Raw genomic sequence first — 16,595 nt, 5'->3', positions numbered from 1 at the left:
GATTATTGAGCTGGGGGCTGATTTGGGTCTTGCCAAACACTGGATTCGGCTCAACAAAATTGTTTAAAATATATTTTAAAGGTATTTTTGGCATTTGGTAAGGCAAAATGCCGCCAGACATGAATATAACCAGTGACAGTGACCTGGATACTGTGCTGGAAGACTTCAAGCAGAAGGTGGAGCGTCGCAATAGTGTTGGCACGGCGAAGTACACGTGCAGCATTGCAAAATGCGGGGCCACATTTAAGCGTCTCGACCAATTGGATCGGCATGAGTTCCACCACACGGGCAAAGTAAGTCGGAATAATGAATGGGAACAGAACTATTAATTACCCAGTTTACATAACCATTTCAGAAGAAGCATGCCTGTTCGTTTGAGGGCTGTGACAAGATATACTCAATTGTTACCCACTTGAAGCGGCACATTCGAAGCACCCACGAGCGAACCGAGGATGCGGCACAGAAGAACGTCAAGTGCTCAGTGCTGGAGTGCACCAAGATGTTCACCTCTGACAGCAACATGCAGCGGCATGTGCGCGAGGCCCACGACAGTCCCCGCGAGTATCCATGTGGACACTGCCCGGCTAAGTTCTCGCAAAAGTTGAAGCTGAAGCGGCACGATATTCGCGAGCACACCCAGGACTATCCGTACCGCTGCAGCAAGTGCAGTCGCGGCTTCTATCAGGAGTGGCAGCGGGAGAGCCATCAGGGCAGCTGCAAGCTCTACTCCTGCCCAGGCTGCGCCCTGCAGTTCGACAAGTGGACGCTCTACACGAAGCATTGTCGCGACACGCTGCACGGACGACAGCGTAACAAGTGCGAGCACTGCGACAGCAGCTATGCCAAGCCCAGCGATCTCAAGCTGCATATGGAGGCCAAGCACAATGACACTGCCGGCGCGTTTCCATGCACCGAGCCGGGCTGCACTCGCACCTATTCGTATGAGCGTAACTTACGCCAACATCGCCTGGCGGCGCACTCCGGCAGGCGCTTTGAGTGTCAGGCCATCGACTGTGGACGCTGCTTCAGCAGTGCCCAGAATCTGTCCAAGCATCTGGCACGAGATCACACGGAAGCAAAGACGAAGGCGAAACCCAAATCCAATTCAAAGACACGCAAGCGACGGCGCGATGCTGGCCGCACCAAACATTCCCAGCTGTCAAAGCTGGCCTGCCTGCAGCTGCCGAAGGATGTGGACGAGGAGGTGCGTCAACGCAAGGCACCCGCTTTGAAGAAAGTCGCTGAATCTATGGCTGTAAAGGCGGACGATGAGGAGCCCTTGCAGCAGCTGATTAGCGCGGCTCTTCAAGACGAAGAGGAGGAGCCAGTAGCGATAACTTCGTTTTAATATTTATTAAACAAATTTTAAAAACAAAAAAAAATGCTATTGAGGAAGAAGTCGAAAGTGGGGGGGGGGGCGCGTGTTGTACATTACATTACAGGGAATTGATAACCTTTCGGCTGCGCATCTGTTCCAGCCAATGCTCATACTGCTGTTCGGGTGTTTGTGGCTCTTGGTAGTAGTGCTGTGGCGGCTGTCCCTCCTCCAGCCTCACAAAGTAGTGGCAATGCTTGTACTCCACCTGGCCAAAGCGACCGCGCGCATGTCGTCGCATTCCCTTGAATACACGTCCCTTGCCCACAAAAGATTCGGCTGCATGGAGAAAGTCGAGTCAGTGGTTGGATGGATGGATGGATGGGGGGATTGATATCTTACCTATCCACAGATTGCTTTTGTACTCCACATTGTGTCGCTGCACGGCCATCTCTTGGGCCTCCAGTATGGTCTCCTTCACATCGGTGGCTCCTTTCTTGAGCACAAAGTTCAGCTGCTTGAGGGCCTCGTCGACGGACATGCCGCGCACAAATGCCGCTATGTACCACATCTTGTCCGGGCTATATTTGATATTGTTGCGCATGTGACACACGTACTACAGAAACGGAATTTATGATTTCTTCATGAGATTAACGAGCTTAACGGGTATTCGAATTGTTATTTACCGCCTTGCGTGGCTCTTCCTCCGGCTGCTGGGGTGGATGCACTGTCTTGTTATACACCAGCCATTTGCGTGGCCCAAAATTGTGTTTGTTCCAATTGGCACACAATGCTCCACCAGCTCCGGCGGCCGTGTGCAGGCTGTGGTGAGTGGCAGGTGGTATGGAGGAAGCAGTCGTCTTGAGTAACGTTGAGCTAGGCACCGCTTGCAGCCGCAGCTGCGACATTTGCCTTATCACCTTGTGCATGACTGACTATTGGATTTGTGGGTGCCACGGCCAGTTACAGTTAAAGTTAAATAAAAAATATAAATCGCGTAATCTGTTGGGCCAGAGGGTCAGTGTGACCGCGTGCTTTTCGATAAGATATACCGACAGACTCTCGGAATATCATTTCCATTTTCAAAATATACTGTAAATATACCGTAAATCTTAAATCAGTTTCCTCGACTTTGATGTTTTATTTAATTATACTAGCTAGTTAGCATTCTCATCGCTAAAACTATAGTTTTATCAGAATCATCAATAAATTTTTCACAAGATTGGCTAGTTTAAATTAGTTACATTTATTGGATTGATTGCAAAATAAGGTTAAACCTTAAAAGGTCAAGGTTACGTGGGTGCAACAAAATACTAAAATAATTACTAATCAATAATTACTATCGATATGCGTATTTATTTGAAAACTGTTGAGTTTGAAATAGACGAGTACGATTACGATTACGAGTAAATACGTGTGTGACTTTGATTATATGCGATGGATAGCCTAAATATATCCCTCATTCCATGTAGCCCATTGGTGCATCGAGTGCTCCTAGATTGCGGCGGGACTGCAGGCCATGGCGCGGCTTGAACTTACCATCGCCCAGCGTTACCTTCGACGGCACCTTTTTGCCCCGAAATGTGGCCACCTCGAACGAAGGCGGTGGCGATATCTTTGCCGATCTCTGCTTATCCAGTGGTATATGCCAGGCGCCCTTCTTCTGGCTGGCGGCCGTAGGAGGAGCCGTTCCAGTATCAGTATCTGGCGCCTCAATGGGTTTCACCTGAGTGATGGAGGCCTCCAAGGTATCCTGCCGCTTCTTAAAGTACACCACCTCCAGGCCGAGGGTGATCATGGCCAGAACCAGGCCAAAGAGCGTGGCTATAAACACACCGCCCAGACTCTCCAGCGTGATACCCTCCTGGTCCTCGGAGAGCGGACAATTGCGTAGATTCGATTGATTCCAGTACTTGGTCTTCAGCTCCTCGAAGAAACGATCTTTCTGCAGCTCCAGTATGGCATAGCTGAGCTCATCGCCCAGATGGCTGCCCTGCTGCACAGCCACCGCGTACGGCTGTTCGGCAAACACCTCGCCCACCTCCGTCAGATTGCAGTTTCTGGTTATCTCGTACTTAATCTCCGCCGCATCGTGGATGAACGCATAGTCGGCATTGTCGTGAGCATCCACTTTGGCGAATCCCTGGCGAGCATCCTTCACCGGCCCCGAGCTGTTGATGGCCAGCAGAATGTGTCCGTACTGCTCCTTGATGGGATAGTCCCAGATGCGAAACTTCTTAAAGTCCTTGGAGGCATTCAGCGCCAGCTCCTTCCACATGCGGTACAGCGTATCCTCCGCAAATTTCATATTGATAAAGTACTGATGCGTATCCGATTCCATGACGACCGTGTAGTTGATGCGCGACTGGCGGGCAAGCTGCTCCAGCGATTGCACCGGCGTCTGCATGCGCTCCACCGTGAGGAAAGCCGCCAGATTGGCCGTGAACGTGGCCAGCATGAGCACCACAAACAGCCAGTAAGCGGCCACCAGCATGCGCCCTGAAATTGCCTTTGGCGCCTCACCACCGCCCTGCGGCGTGAACGAGGTGAGGGCAAACCAGAAGCTCTCGCGCAGCGTAAACTCACGACAGGCATACGGATAGGCGGCACGGTTATTCCGCGAGCTATACGGGGAGTACTTGTCCATGAACCAGATCATAAATGCCGTGCCCACGAGGGCGGCCACAATGCTCAGCCAAACCTCCAGCCGCAGGACGGTCATGAACTTGAACAGCGACGTCTTGCGCACTGGCTTGCGGATGACAATCGAAATGCCCGTCTGCTCGTAGTAGGGTGGCAGGAAATCTATGACCTCCTCCCGCTCCGAGTACATCTTGAGGGCGGCAATGGCAATGTCCGTCTCGCCGCGCACCAGATCCCCCACCACACCGTCCCACTCATTGTCCGCATTCACCTCGCCCATGTGCCCCGTCTGGGGGGCCACGATCTCGTACTCAAAGTTAAGCTTCTGCGACAGCCGGTGCATAAAGTCAATGCAGTAGCCCTCCCAGATGGGTTCGCCCTTGCTGTCGCGCAGCAGCTCGCCGGTTCGCTCGTTGCGCCGCAGATAGCTCCAGGGTATGCTCTCGGCGGTGCCAATGCGAAAGAAGCGTCGCGCCGGACTGACCGTCTCGTTGAGCAGACGCAGCGTGCCGCCGCCCAGGGTGGACCACACGGCCAGATCTGTCTTGGCCTCATGCTCGCTGGAGTAATAGCCAGCGGAGATATTTACGGCAAAGGTGAGCGCCGGCAGGACCACTGCTGTCGGCTGGCCCGGCTCCAATTCATCCGGATACCGTTCCACACCCGCTGCAAAGGTGAGAAAGTTGCTCCAGTGCACCCACTCCAGCCAGGAGCCGGACTGTGTCACGGTCTCTGCAAAGGGCTCTGCTGTGCCCAGCTCTGTTGACTCAGAGGAAGTGCTATTGCACTCCACGTAGATGGGCAGCGGCATTTCCGGACTCACCTGTGCCGCATTGATCAGACTTCGTAGCACATTCAGCAGCATGGCCCGCTGCAACTGTAAATGCAACGTAAAGAGAGAAAAAGAGAGAGAGAGAGAGAGAGAGAGAAATGGCAATTAGGTGAATTTACTAGCAAGCTGAGACAAACGACAGAAAGGGATGGAGTTGGAGACAACTTACTGTAAATCCACTGCCGCAATAAAGATCCGGCATGGGCATCGATCTGCATATGGCCCGAGCATTCAGCGTAAAACGATTTGCCAGCTCCACCTGGCGCTTGTACTTGAAGACCCGATCGCGTGTGTCCAGAAAAATGAAATGCCATTCGGTGGGCCGCTCAAATATGCCACCCTTTTGCGCCTGCCCATGCAATCGAGAGCAAACGAATCAGTTCCACAGGGGAAGTGCATTGAATGCCAGAACTCACCTTGTCGAAGAGCGAATTCATGGCCGCACCACGTGCAAACATTGCCACATAGTTGGGCGTGGGCCGCAGGGCTTTTATGCGCTGCACAAAGTCACCCCTGGGATTGTCGCTCGCACTGGCATCGAGGATCAGCGTGCGAAAGGGATAGCCAATAATCATCTGCTGCATGGCCTCATCAGCGTCGCGGGCATTCTGGAACACCATTGCCACATTATTGGCCCGCTTCTGTCGCATGAAGGCGCCAAACATCTCGAGAAAGGGTCGCAGCATGCGCTCCAGTCGCACATACGCAATGCCCTTGTCACGCAGCAGCTTGTAGCCCTCCGGCCAGTGGCTGTAGGTGAGATCTATAACAATGGTGCTGCCCTCGCTGCCCAGGATCTCACAAACTATACGAGAAAGAAAAGAAAAGAGCACAGAAAATGAGGAAAATGTACGAAAATGTTCACATCATCTTTTTGGTCTTACAGCGTTGCATATCCTTGCCATCTTCGGAGCGTGTCAATGGCATGGATACATCCGAAACCTTAATATCCAGCCGCAAGCCATCCAGCTCCTTGAGCACCACCACCATATCCGCATCAAATTCTGCACGCTGCAACGGCTCTATCCAAAAGGCTGTGTGACGAGAGACGAGACGAGACTCGTTAGACTTTTATTTTGTGTCTGTGTCTGTGCAGATTGGCACTCACTTATCTTGAGCAGCTCCTGGCTGTAGCAGCCAACAGTCAGCAGCAGTAGCACCAGCTGCACCAGCCGCACCATGATGAACTGCTTGCCTTGAGTTTTGTTTCTAAATTGGCACTGGCCATTGCATTCTTATGCCTGCTGCGACCTGTCCTGGCTCTGCCGTAATTGTTGCAATTATAAATATGATACAGGCAGGCAGGCAGGCAGGCAGGCAGGCAGGCATGCAATGCCCATCAAAGTCTGCGAATTATGAATATTTAAGGAGACCACAGACAAATGGCTGTGACAGCGCATTCAAGATTGTTTTGTGGCTTGAACTCGCTCGCTACTGACGAGGCTACTCCCAGACTGTGATTGACTTTGAAATCAACAGAATATTCATATTCAATTATTTTTTTTTTGAATATTTAACTGTAGAATGAGAATCACACATAAAAAAGCCATAGCTACATTCAAGATTGTGTCTTGAATTCGTTAAAACAAAACAAAAACACCATTACAAATATTTTAAAATATGTTTTTTTTGTATTTAAGGCGCCAACCCACTCTCCGAACACACAAACTTTTAAGATTGTCTTCAATTCGTAAAGAAAACCACCATTAAACATATTTTTAAATATTGTTTTTATTTTATTGTTTCAATATTTAAGGCGCCAACCCACTCTCCGAACAGTCTCATGGATAGACACAACAAAAAAACCTACAAACAATATTTATTATTGAAGTAGATGTCCCGTCTAAAGTCAAAAGTAATTTTAAAATTGCAAATTGAAACGAATTTGTTTTTTAAATAAATTTAAAAGTTATTCCCCAGCTGGTTGAGCTAATCTTGCTAGAGTTCGTTTCCATATTAATTCCCATTTTTTAATTTGTTTTCAATGCACAAGGACTTTGAATATTTTGTATGAGTATTTTTCGACACAACTGCCTGTGGCATCGAATGATGAAGGAGTGTGGCTTAATATTCATAAAAACCAAAAAAAAAAAAAAAAAACAAAACTCTTCACGTTTAAATTGTTCTTTGTGCTTACAAATTAAATCAACTTTCTATAGGTACATGTAATAGATATAATACATATGTATACACATATATCGTAAATGAAATATTTTGCTATTCATGGGTGAACATTTTGTGAATTAATATACCGTCCCGTCCGTGCATTCCTCAGACCTTACAAACGATAAATAAATACTATACAAAAACACTTCAATTCGACTTCAAACGACGGTCTCAACGCGTCGTCAATGCTTACACTCTAGTTAGGTCTATAGGTTGAATAATAATGGTAGTAATAGTAGTACGATATTTATATGCAAAGTCCACATATTGCTTGGATCAATTAAATACAAAAAACTTAAGCAAAAAGATGAGGGTGAAACAAACTAAAATCTTCTCTTCCAATCCAATTCACTTCTTCTTCAAGGTGAATTCGCTTAGACGTTGACATTGTGCGCTGTGGAGAGGATCAATAACTTATTCACCATGCACAGCGAGACAAGCGCTAGAAAGGGATGGAGCTACGCTGTCACCCCGCCAACCTGGACACACGCAAACCAAGTCAAGTGCCATGCAAATGTGAGAGTATCGACTCGATATCTTCAATTTCCATGGCATCGTTTACTTGACTTTCCTGCTGCTGCTCTGTGCAGAGTCTATTGTGGCCACTTGTGGTGCTGCATAAGAGAGAGAGAGAGAGAGTTGGTAAATATTAATGTCAAGTTTCCAGAGAGAGGGAGAGTGCTACACTTACATGGCTGCCACTTCTAGATCATTCTCATCCTGTTGCTGCATGGTGTCACTGCGTGACAGTTGCTTATCCGTCACCGGTGTGGATGTCGCCATGGGCTTGGCTATGATTGTGGCTGCTGTTGCTGTGGCTGTACCATTGCTGCTGGTCAGACGGCGTATTCGCTTCTTGGGTATATTCAGAATCGAACTAATCGCTGCCGCTTGGCTGCTTATGGCAAACATCTTGGGACTGGCCATGCTCAGGGTGTGTACTTGATTGTCCTCCATCATGACGCGCATGTGATAGTTCTTGAAGTAACTATTCGAGCGACGCCTCAACTTTGGACTTTTGCGCTTGGGTCCCGCATCCGCGTAGACAAAGCTGTAGGTGTGCTTCTCGCGGCTTTTGCTCAGGCACAGATCCAGCTCGTAGTCGAGCTCCTCCTCCTCCTCGTTCGCCTGTTCGGCTGCGACCAACTCCAGCTGCATCTCCTGCTGCTGCAACTCCGGCGATGGCTGTGTTGTCTGTGCCTCGGCCACCATAGGCAGCGTGGGAATTGCCGCAGCTCTACCCTCTGGCTGCTTTTTGGCTCCCATTAATTGTTTCTTCTTGCTGCCCGGCTTGCCATTTGTTTTTTTCGTCTTCGTTTGCTCGACATTTGCCTCAACATCGTCCGGTGCGGGTGCTGCTTGATAAAGAAAAAGAAAACCAAAAGTTTATTCAAATATTTTATCCAATTTCCCTTTTCTCTCTGCGTTTCCCCACTTACTTTTATTGTCTATCAAACGTGAGGAACGTCGCGTTGTGATCTTGGCTTGGTCTGCTCTTTGTGGCTTCTTGGGACGTCCACGTTTCTGTGGCGCAGGCTGTGCGGCTATCTGGAGCACTTTACGTGACACATTCACCTTTATTTTTTGCATCTTCGGGCCGCCGCCGCCGCCGCCACCTGCTGCTGCTGCTGCACCCGAGAAAGAGCAGGACCAGGGCTCCTGCTTCTTCGCTGAGAGATTCAGTGCGTACAGCAGGGGATCCAAATTACGTTCAGGCATCGATTTGGGTTGTGGTGTGGCTGTTGATGTTGGGAGATCGTGTGCTGCAGGAGCTGCTGCTGCTGCTGTTACCGTTGCCGTTGCCTTCTTCTTTGTTGTCATATTTTTGGGTTTATTCTGTACAGGCGGATTGGCCTGCTGGGCCGTCTCTCGCATGGCCGTTAGCTTCTTGGTTTTTGTTCTCTTTAGCGCTAACTTGCCTGCCGGCTGCTGCTGCTTCACCTTGGCCACAACACGCTCCCGCTTCTCGAGCAGCAGCTGCTGCATTTGATCGCTCATCTTCGACGAAGACGAAGAAGGCTGCTCCAGCGACAGCTCCAGCTCCCGCTTCGACTGCTGTTGTTGCTGCTGCTGTTGCAGCTGCAAGCGCTGGGTTAACTTCTCTGCGGAGCGCGGCGGCAGTGTCAGCTTGATGGCACCCAGTGGCGCATTCATCAGCGTTGGACTGACTGCCACTGGCGCTGGTGGGACTGCCTTGCTGGGCGTTAGCCAATTCCGTATGGGATAACGCACCTCCCCATCCTGGCTCACCAGTTGTCCCGGCTGACTGTCGATGGCCAGCGTTGGTGGGGCATTCATCGTCGCCGCCTTCAGCCACTCCTCATCCTCGGTGCTGCTGATGTTCGACAAATTATCCAGACTGAGTCGCACTGCCGCCTGCTGGCTGTCTGCCGCAACTCCATTTCTTGCCCGCTGCTGGCTACCCTGCGATGCGGATGTTGCGGCTGATGCGGAGGAGGAGGTGGATGTCGCGCTGCTGGAGGAACTTGAACTGGAGCTAGACGAAGACGAGGAGCTGGAGGAACTGGAGCTGCTGCATGCCTCCTCCAGCACGGATTCCGGCAGTCCAGGCATCAGTTTATAATGCGGCGGCGGTGGGGCTGTCTCCATTGCCAGGGATATCGCGGTGGCCGCCTCAATGCTATCCACGACATCGCTGCCAAAGGATCGCACACGTCGCAGCACAGTGGGCTCGATGCCGCACAGCTCCACGAAGCTGTTCACAGCAACATCATTCGGATCAAGCACTTCCTGCACGACATCCTTGAATGCTGCTGCAGCTGCTACTGCTTCGGCTTCGGCTACTGCTTCTGCTTCTGCTTGCTGCTTTGTTTCCTCCCAATCCTCGCGCTGATGGATCGCGCACTGCGCATTCGCATCCGTATGCTCAGCCTCATCCGGCCGGTAATAGCTGCTGCCCGATGAGTAATCCGTTTTGGCGGCACTGCCCAGCGGTGTGCCCGCACCATGGCCAAATGGTGTCAGGCGGAAACCCGGCGTTATGGCGCTCAGCTGTGGCGTATCCATAATGCTCTTTGTTTCCGAACCAAACAGAAACGAGCTGGTCGGCAGCTTGCTATAGGGCGTGTCCAGCGGTAGGATGGCCATGCCCCCAGGCGTTGGCGGCACACCCAACGGTCCACCATGAATGTTAGCCATGCTGCCCATCGAACCCAAGGGCGGCTGCTTAAATGGCGTATCCAGCAGCATGGCCATATTGGCATCTATATCATCGGCCTCTGGGTTAAGCATAAAAGGAACTTCTGCTGCTGCAGGCGGATCTGGATCTTTCTCTGCTGCTACTTCTGTCTCTTCCTTCTTGTTTTTCTTAGTTTTTGGCTTTGGCTTTTGGGGCGTTGGCAACTTAATGCTAACGCCACCGACCCCTTCTGGTTGCTGCTGCTTCTTGGCTTTGCTGGACTTGCCCTTGGGCTGCGTTTCTGGCTTTTTCTTTCGGGTGGTGGGCGTCGCTCTGCGGCGATTGCGTGCGGGCTTGACACTGGTCGCTGGCGCCTCATCCTGCTGCTTGGCATTGATTTCACGCAAACGATTCTCCAGTTCGCTGCTTGAGCCAATCATCTGGCGATTCCAGGCAGCCAGCAGATCCTGCGACTCTTCAGCACCGGCCTCCTCTGTCGACTGATTCTGTTGATTCTCCTTGCTGGCCTCGGCGCTATCATTTCCATCCTGCTGGCACCTGGCTGCCGTTGCTGCATCTTCCACATGGATTTCCGATTCGTTTGCCGTTGATTCAGTCTCCAGTGCGGGTGCCTGGGCAATTATCCTCTTGCAGGCATTCACCGCCGCTTGTCGCTTCTGTTTACGCTTCGGCGTTACAGCGGCCATGACTGGTGCTTCGACTGCTGCTCCTGCTCCTGCCTTTGGTTTGATTTTCTTTGCCGACGAGGCCTTGATAACCGTCTGATTGCTGCACTCTTCCATCGCGAATAGCGGCGGCACGCCATGTCCCACCGTGTCATTGGCACTTAAATCGGATATGGAAGCGGGCGCCAGTGCGGAACCCGCTGGTATTATTTCCACATTATTTATGACGGGCTTCTCATTGGCCCTGCCAAGTCGGCGCGTGGACAGCGGTGTGTTGGCGGAGTTCTGTGGCTGCACCTTGGGCGAGAATGTCAGCGTGCGAACGTGTGAGGTGCGCTTGCGTGGTGTCGACAGACTGCGATAGGCCTTCACATTGATGATGCCCGATGTGGAGGGTGTGGCCCGTTCAATGACCATGCGGGAGGAGTCCAACGAAGCGGGTGGTATGGCCAGAGGCTCCTGCTTGGGATCCTCTTCCACTGCGGCAGGTGCTGCAGCTGCAGTTGCTTCTGGCTGCTCCTCTATATCGGGCAGCAGCACTGCACTCCCACTCCCACTCCCACTCGTGGCTGCTTCGTCGATTAGCTGACTGGGCGGCTGCTTTTGGGCACTGTTGATGATTATCGCATTCGGCGGCAGCTGATCAGCCGTAAATGTGATTGGCTCTGGCAGGGATATTTCTATGTGCGAATCCTCAGCATTGGCAAACGCATCGGGACCCAGATGCTGGGCCACCCACTCGTTGTTCACCAGAAATGGCAAATGCGACAGCATGCCACCGTTCGAGTAGAACATGGGAAAGGTCAGCTGTCCGGTTGTGGCATCCACGCACACTTGACCCGCAGCGGCAGCCTCTGCCTCTGCCTCGGTCAGCATGACAGCCGGATCAAAGTTTAGATTTAGATTCTCACTGGCAAAGCTCACATTGGAGGAGGCAACCATCTTTTGGACACTCTCATTGGAGTTGAAAACAATCAGCTTGGAGATGGAGAAGTTTGGATCGTCACTGGCATTGGCCGCCACTGCGGTGCGTATTATGAGCGGCGTTTGTGGTGGTTCTTGCTGAATCTCTGCCGCTGACTCTGCCTCTGCCACTGGCTCGATTGGTGCTGCCTTCTCTGTGCCTTGAGCTGCTTGTGGCTGATCGGCAGCCACAACCTCTTGGATGATGCGATCGAATGAGGGATCCTTCTCGGTTGCCTCCAGTATATTCCGCACCAGGCCATCCAGTATGGCGTCACAGCTAACTATGGGATTGTGCACCGTCACCGTTTGCAGTGCCACATTGATGTTGTTCACCAGAGTCTCACGGAAATCGGGATTATTGATAATGGCCGTTGTCAGCTCCTGCACGGAATGGAAGAGATTTCATTGATTGTTAGCCAGAGATTACTTGCTCCAACTTACGGGCATTGATTGTGGCGCCAGCATTAGCTGTAGCTGAGGATCGGGTTCGGGCTCCAGCTCCGGTTCGTCCTTCTTTTGACGTGGCGTGGAATTGTTGCACGGCTCTAGCGGCATTCGTTGCTCTTCCATATCCTCGCTTGCTGTGCTGCTATCACCCTCCAGCTCCTCCTGCTCTTCATTCTCCTCCTCCTGCTCTTCATCGTCGTCGTCTCCTTGGCACGCCAGAAAGCTGCTCATGTGCGAGTTGTCGCGGTTGTGGCTGCAAGAAATATAGGGCGGCAGCAGGCGTGGACGCTTGCCTAATGTGGGCGATGGTGACGAAGGTGCAGGCGATTGTGTTCGTCTGAAATGAAACATTTGCCAGTTGAAATTTGAGGAAACCGCAGCCGGGGACGGGGTCGGTCTCTAGTTACATTCGTCGCCGCTTGCGTTGCGCTTGACTGTTGGCATGGCTGGGTGTGCTGTCTGCTGCTGCTCCTGCTGCTGACTTGCTGCGATCCATGCCCATCAGCTGAATGACACGCTCGGAGAGCTTGAGCTGCTGCAACTGCTGGCGCAGCTTCAGTGGCAGCTTCTGCACCGCGTGTGCCACTAAAGGGGAGCATAAACGATTGTTAGCCCGCAGGGAGAACAGATTGCTGTTTGCACTTACCCAATCCAGTGATCTTGACATGCTCGCAGATGATGTCCTCCAGGCCGCCATTGAGAAAGTTGTGCGGCTGCAGGCCCTGCTTGAGGGCAACGAATTCGTGACGTAAATGCGGCGATGTGCGGCACAGGGTGTGAGCGGCTCTTTTCAGATCCTGATTCACCAGATAACCTGGAAGAAACCGAACCCCAAACGAAATGCAACAACAGAATTACAAGTGTTTTCTTTGTTTTTTTTTAATGGGAAATTCGAAGCAGCAGCAGCGACACTTACCCAATACCAGACGAGCTACATCCGAGTGTAAAACTATTGATTCCATTTCTACTGCTCAGCGGCACATGTTTGCAACACTCTTAAAGTATTCTTCGTTTCGGGCAATGCATTAAATAAACGCTTGTTTGGGTTTTGGATGCTTCTTCTTCGGCTCTCAGCGCTTGGCTTGCCATTCGCCTTGGCCCCGCGTCGCGAACGCAGACAAACGAAAAACTATTCTGTATTTTACGATTTCGGTCACAATTCACTTTTAGTCGCAACACATTAGCTAACTATCACCTAAGTTACATGCGAGTTAGGCTAATTGGTTTGATTAACTATAATCCTTTTTATGTTTGATATTTGTTGTGCACTGTACAACACATACAACACAACAACACTAACACACACAGCTATGGCATTTGTTTGTGCCCGCCAAAACAATTGACAGCTGCGCTACGTTGCCAGACCGTGTGTCAAACTCAACTGAGTTTCCCGCTGATACGGCAATGCCAAGAGCCGGCTACAACCAAAATAATAATTCGCATACAAAATTTGATTTGTAATTGCATTTAATGGCAGCCAAAGCCGCCACAGCCAGTGATAAGGACGAGGGGCAGGAGCAAGAGAAAGCCGCCACCAAGGATCAAATGGAACCGATGGATGCAAAGGAAACCGATGCAGAGTCGAATGATCCGGCAAAAAGAGATGCCGCCGCCGCTGGTGGCCGCAAACGTAAACGACATTTGTATAATTCCATTCGCAGCCAAATGGAGTTTTATTTCGGAGACGCAAATCTAACTAAGGATCGCTTCCTGCGGCGCTACGTGGACCAGGATCCATGTAAGTGATGCCCCACCACAGCCAAGCCTCATTCCAGTTTTGATTTGAAAAACTCTTCACAGACGTTCCCCTGGAGATCTTTCTGACGTTCAACAAAATTAAACCCCTCGCCCAGGATGTGATGCAGATAGCCAAGGCACTGAACAATTCCCAACTGCTGGAGTTGGATGAGAGCCGCCTGAAGGTGCGCCGCAAGACCAAGCTGCCCGACCAGCGGGATGTCAATGACAAGACGCTCTATGTGGAGGCATTGCCGGCCAATGCCAGCCACGATTGGCTGAAGGAGGTCTTTAGTCGGTACGGCCCTGTGGCCTATGTATCGCTGCCACACTATCCGGGCACTAAGAAGATCAAGGAGTTTGCCTTCATCGAGTTCGAGCGCAGCACGGCCCTGGAGAAGGCGGTCAAAGCTTTTGCTCAGGTTCAGGGTGTACTCTCCCTCGACACAGACCCAGCCGTTTTGGCCAGCGTTCGCTCATTCCAGCAACAGCAGCAGCAGGAGAAAAATGTTGATGCACCGCTGGAGGATGGCGGCACGAAGCGGGGTCGCAAGAGAGAAGCCAAGGAGGAGAGCCATCATCATGATGTAAAGCGCGTCAAGCTGGAACAGCAGCCCAGCGACACATCCACGGCCGAGGAGACAGCAAGTGAATCGGAGGACCAGGAGGCAGCCGCATCAGCGCCGGAGCAGCAAGAGGAGGCGTCCTCCCATGATGAACAACCAGCTGGCGATGGCAAGGGCGAGACTATTGCGGATGCTGACGCTGACGAGGCAAAGAAGCGTCGCCGCAAGCGCAAGAAGAAGGCAATCATAGACAAGCCAAACATTGATCCCACGGCCATTGAGCTGAAGGTGCTGCCCAAGGCCAGCTGGTGCAGTCTGCGCAACAAATATCTGAATCTGCAGCGTCGCCTGGTCAGCGAGGCGAAGGCAAAGTTGTGGCGCGAGTCGCAGCAGCAGCAGCTGGATCCCAATCAGCCACGCAAGCGCACACCCATGCAGGCGGCAGCAGGCGGGCAACAGCATTCGGAGCAGCACAACAAGGCTGACAACGGTGAGGAGTGTGAGCCGCTGAGCGATGTCGATGATGTCGTTGGAGGGACAGAGACAAGCGTGCCCGTGCCGCCGAAGCGTCGCAAGGCAGTGCATAAAATGAACATGAATTTCTATGGTGCCGGCGGCGGTGAGACCGAGGACAGTCGCAGTGCCGTTCGCACCGAGGACCCCTCCCAGGAGCGCACGCCGCTGTTCAAGTACGAGCCGGGACTGATTGTCGAGTGTGTACTGCACGAGCCGTGCACCAATATCAAGGAGTTCAAGGCAGATATGCGCCAGTATACGGACATCAAGTATGTGGACATTAAGGAGGGTGATCTGGCCGCCACATTGCGCATGGCCACACCCACAGCCGCCGAGGAGCTGGTGCGCCAGCTGAGCTGTGCCGAGCGGCAGCTAAAGGTGCTCGATGGCCAGGCGGAGACGCTGTACTGGCGCAAAATCGAACAAGATCGCGAGGCAAAGCTCACCAAAAAGGTGCGCGTACAGCAGAAACGTGGCCGCGAGAAGGTCTCCAAAATGTTGGCCAAGCACACAAAATTCGATGACACCGATGACGATGTGGCTGCCAGTTGTGAGCCACCATCTGGGACGACAACAGTAGAGGCATAGTCTCGAGTCATTGTTGTATTGTTAAGCAATAAATGTGCTTCTTATATTCTATGCTAACAGTCCTTAAACCTATCACAGAGTTATCCTAAATATAGAGAGAGCCATCGGCTGGGCCCAGATAGTGCATTGAAATGAGCAGAACGTCGATGATGGTCCAAACGCCGAGGCCACCGAAGCTGAACAGCTTGCCAATGCCCTCCTGCCAGTGGCCCAAGTAGAAGCGATCTGCACCAAAGCCGCCCAGTGTGAGGCTTATCAGGAGCGCTGTGCTCCAGCGATAGCCCTGCGTCCAGTTGCATTTTAGATTGCGCGTAAACGAGCGATTGCCCAGGCAGAGCACATCCTGGTGGACGGTGCAATTGGTGCGATAGAATTTATTGCAATTTGCACGCTGCAAGCAGCTCTGCTGCCAGAGCTCCGTCTGGTAGCAGTAGCGGCAGCTCATCTGGCGCTGAAACGTTCGCTCGCCCTGGCACTGCACATTGGTGATGGCCTCGCAGGTGACGTTCAACTCGCGTCCGTAGTAGCAGCCATAATTGTAGCTGCATCGTATGCAGGGGAACTGCAGTTTGTCGCAGGGCGTCTCCCTATCGAATGGACAAAGCATGTTGTTGTTGTTGTTGTTGCTGCTGCTGCTGGTGTAGGTGGTTATGTTGTCGGTGGATGCTTTTGAAACCATATTGCCCAGCGCGGGCATAAATACCTCGTTGTCATTGTTATTATTATTATTATTATTGCTGGCGTTGCTGTTGTCCTTGTGATCGCCCTTTGCATCGGATAAATCCATTTGGTTGCCACCGCTGGCCGTCTCGCTGTTCTTGATGCCATTCAACACGAATATAACGATCAGCGCTATGGCGGAGCGCCTATTTATGACAATGCATTGACGTGGTTGCATTTTTATCAACAAATCTACGAATGGAGTTTAGTTTTATTAATTCGAATATACCCATTATGATTTACCCCGGTATATTTGCGGTATATTTTGTAAAGT

The 16,595-nt window shown here is 51.6% G+C and overlaps 6 protein-coding genes across 6 annotated transcripts; 2 read left to right on the top strand and 4 right to left on the bottom strand.

Annotated features, from left to right (window-relative positions):
• Window positions 1-32: 32 nt before the first annotated feature.
• Window positions 33-1,374, top strand: LOC117590307 (zinc finger protein 765). The gene is made up of 2 exons (XM_034282794.1): window positions 33-293; window positions 356-1,374. The coding sequence occupies exons 1-2, from the start codon at window positions 108-110 to the stop codon at window positions 1,346-1,348; spliced, it is 1,179 nt and encodes a 392-aa protein (XP_034138685.1). The 5' UTR covers window positions 33-107; the 3' UTR covers window positions 1,349-1,374.
• Window positions 1,375-1,376: 2 nt separating this feature from the next.
• LOC117590315 (39S ribosomal protein L22, mitochondrial) lies at window positions 1,377-2,341 on the bottom strand. The gene is made up of 3 exons (XM_034282804.1): window positions 2,002-2,341; window positions 1,718-1,931; window positions 1,377-1,654 (listed from the first exon to the last, which is right to left on the bottom strand). Exons 1-3 carry the CDS (start codon window positions 2,242-2,244, stop codon window positions 1,437-1,439), a joined length of 675 nt encoding a protein of 224 aa, XP_034138695.1. The 5' UTR covers window positions 2,245-2,341; the 3' UTR covers window positions 1,377-1,436.
• Window positions 2,342-2,651: 310 nt separating this feature from the next.
• Window positions 2,652-6,002, bottom strand: LOC117590317. The gene is made up of 5 exons (XM_034282807.1): window positions 5,899-6,002; window positions 5,675-5,824; window positions 5,207-5,595; window positions 4,960-5,139; window positions 2,652-4,835 (listed from the first exon to the last, which is right to left on the bottom strand). Exons 1-5 carry the CDS (start codon window positions 5,969-5,971, stop codon window positions 2,775-2,777), a joined length of 2,853 nt encoding a protein of 950 aa, XP_034138698.1. The 5' UTR covers window positions 5,972-6,002; the 3' UTR covers window positions 2,652-2,774.
• Window positions 6,003-6,565: 563 nt separating this feature from the next.
• LOC117590303 lies at window positions 6,566-13,337 on the bottom strand. Its single transcript, XM_034282790.1, has 7 exons — window positions 13,111-13,337; window positions 12,841-13,008; window positions 12,602-12,779; window positions 12,189-12,531; window positions 8,396-12,128; window positions 7,648-8,311; window positions 6,566-7,570 (listed from the first exon to the last, which is right to left on the bottom strand). The coding sequence occupies exons 1-7, from the start codon at window positions 13,154-13,156 to the stop codon at window positions 7,456-7,458; spliced, it is 5,247 nt and encodes a 1,748-aa protein (XP_034138681.1). The 5' UTR covers window positions 13,157-13,337; the 3' UTR covers window positions 6,566-7,455.
• Window positions 13,338-13,575: 238 nt separating this feature from the next.
• LOC117590305 (la-related protein 7) lies at window positions 13,576-15,658 on the top strand. The gene is made up of 2 exons (XM_034282792.1): window positions 13,576-13,932; window positions 13,995-15,658. The coding sequence occupies exons 1-2, from the start codon at window positions 13,665-13,667 to the stop codon at window positions 15,599-15,601; spliced, it is 1,875 nt and encodes a 624-aa protein (XP_034138683.1). The 5' UTR covers window positions 13,576-13,664; the 3' UTR covers window positions 15,602-15,658.
• Window positions 15,599-16,558, bottom strand: LOC117590311 (TM2 domain-containing protein almondex). The gene has a single exon (XM_034282798.1). The coding sequence runs from the start codon at window positions 16,497-16,499 to the stop codon at window positions 15,687-15,689; it is 813 nt and encodes a 270-aa protein (XP_034138689.1). The 5' UTR covers window positions 16,500-16,558; the 3' UTR covers window positions 15,599-15,686.
• Window positions 16,559-16,595: the final 37 nt, after the last annotated feature.

This window comes from Drosophila guanche, unplaced genomic scaffold (assembly GCF_900245975.1).
Source record: "Drosophila guanche unplaced genomic scaffold, DGUA_6, whole genome shotgun sequence".
Classification (NCBI taxonomy): Eukaryota; Metazoa; Arthropoda; class Insecta; order Diptera; family Drosophilidae; genus Drosophila; species Drosophila guanche.
Note: the sequence above shows the minus strand (reverse complement) of the source record. Positions and strands in the feature narration are given on the sequence as shown.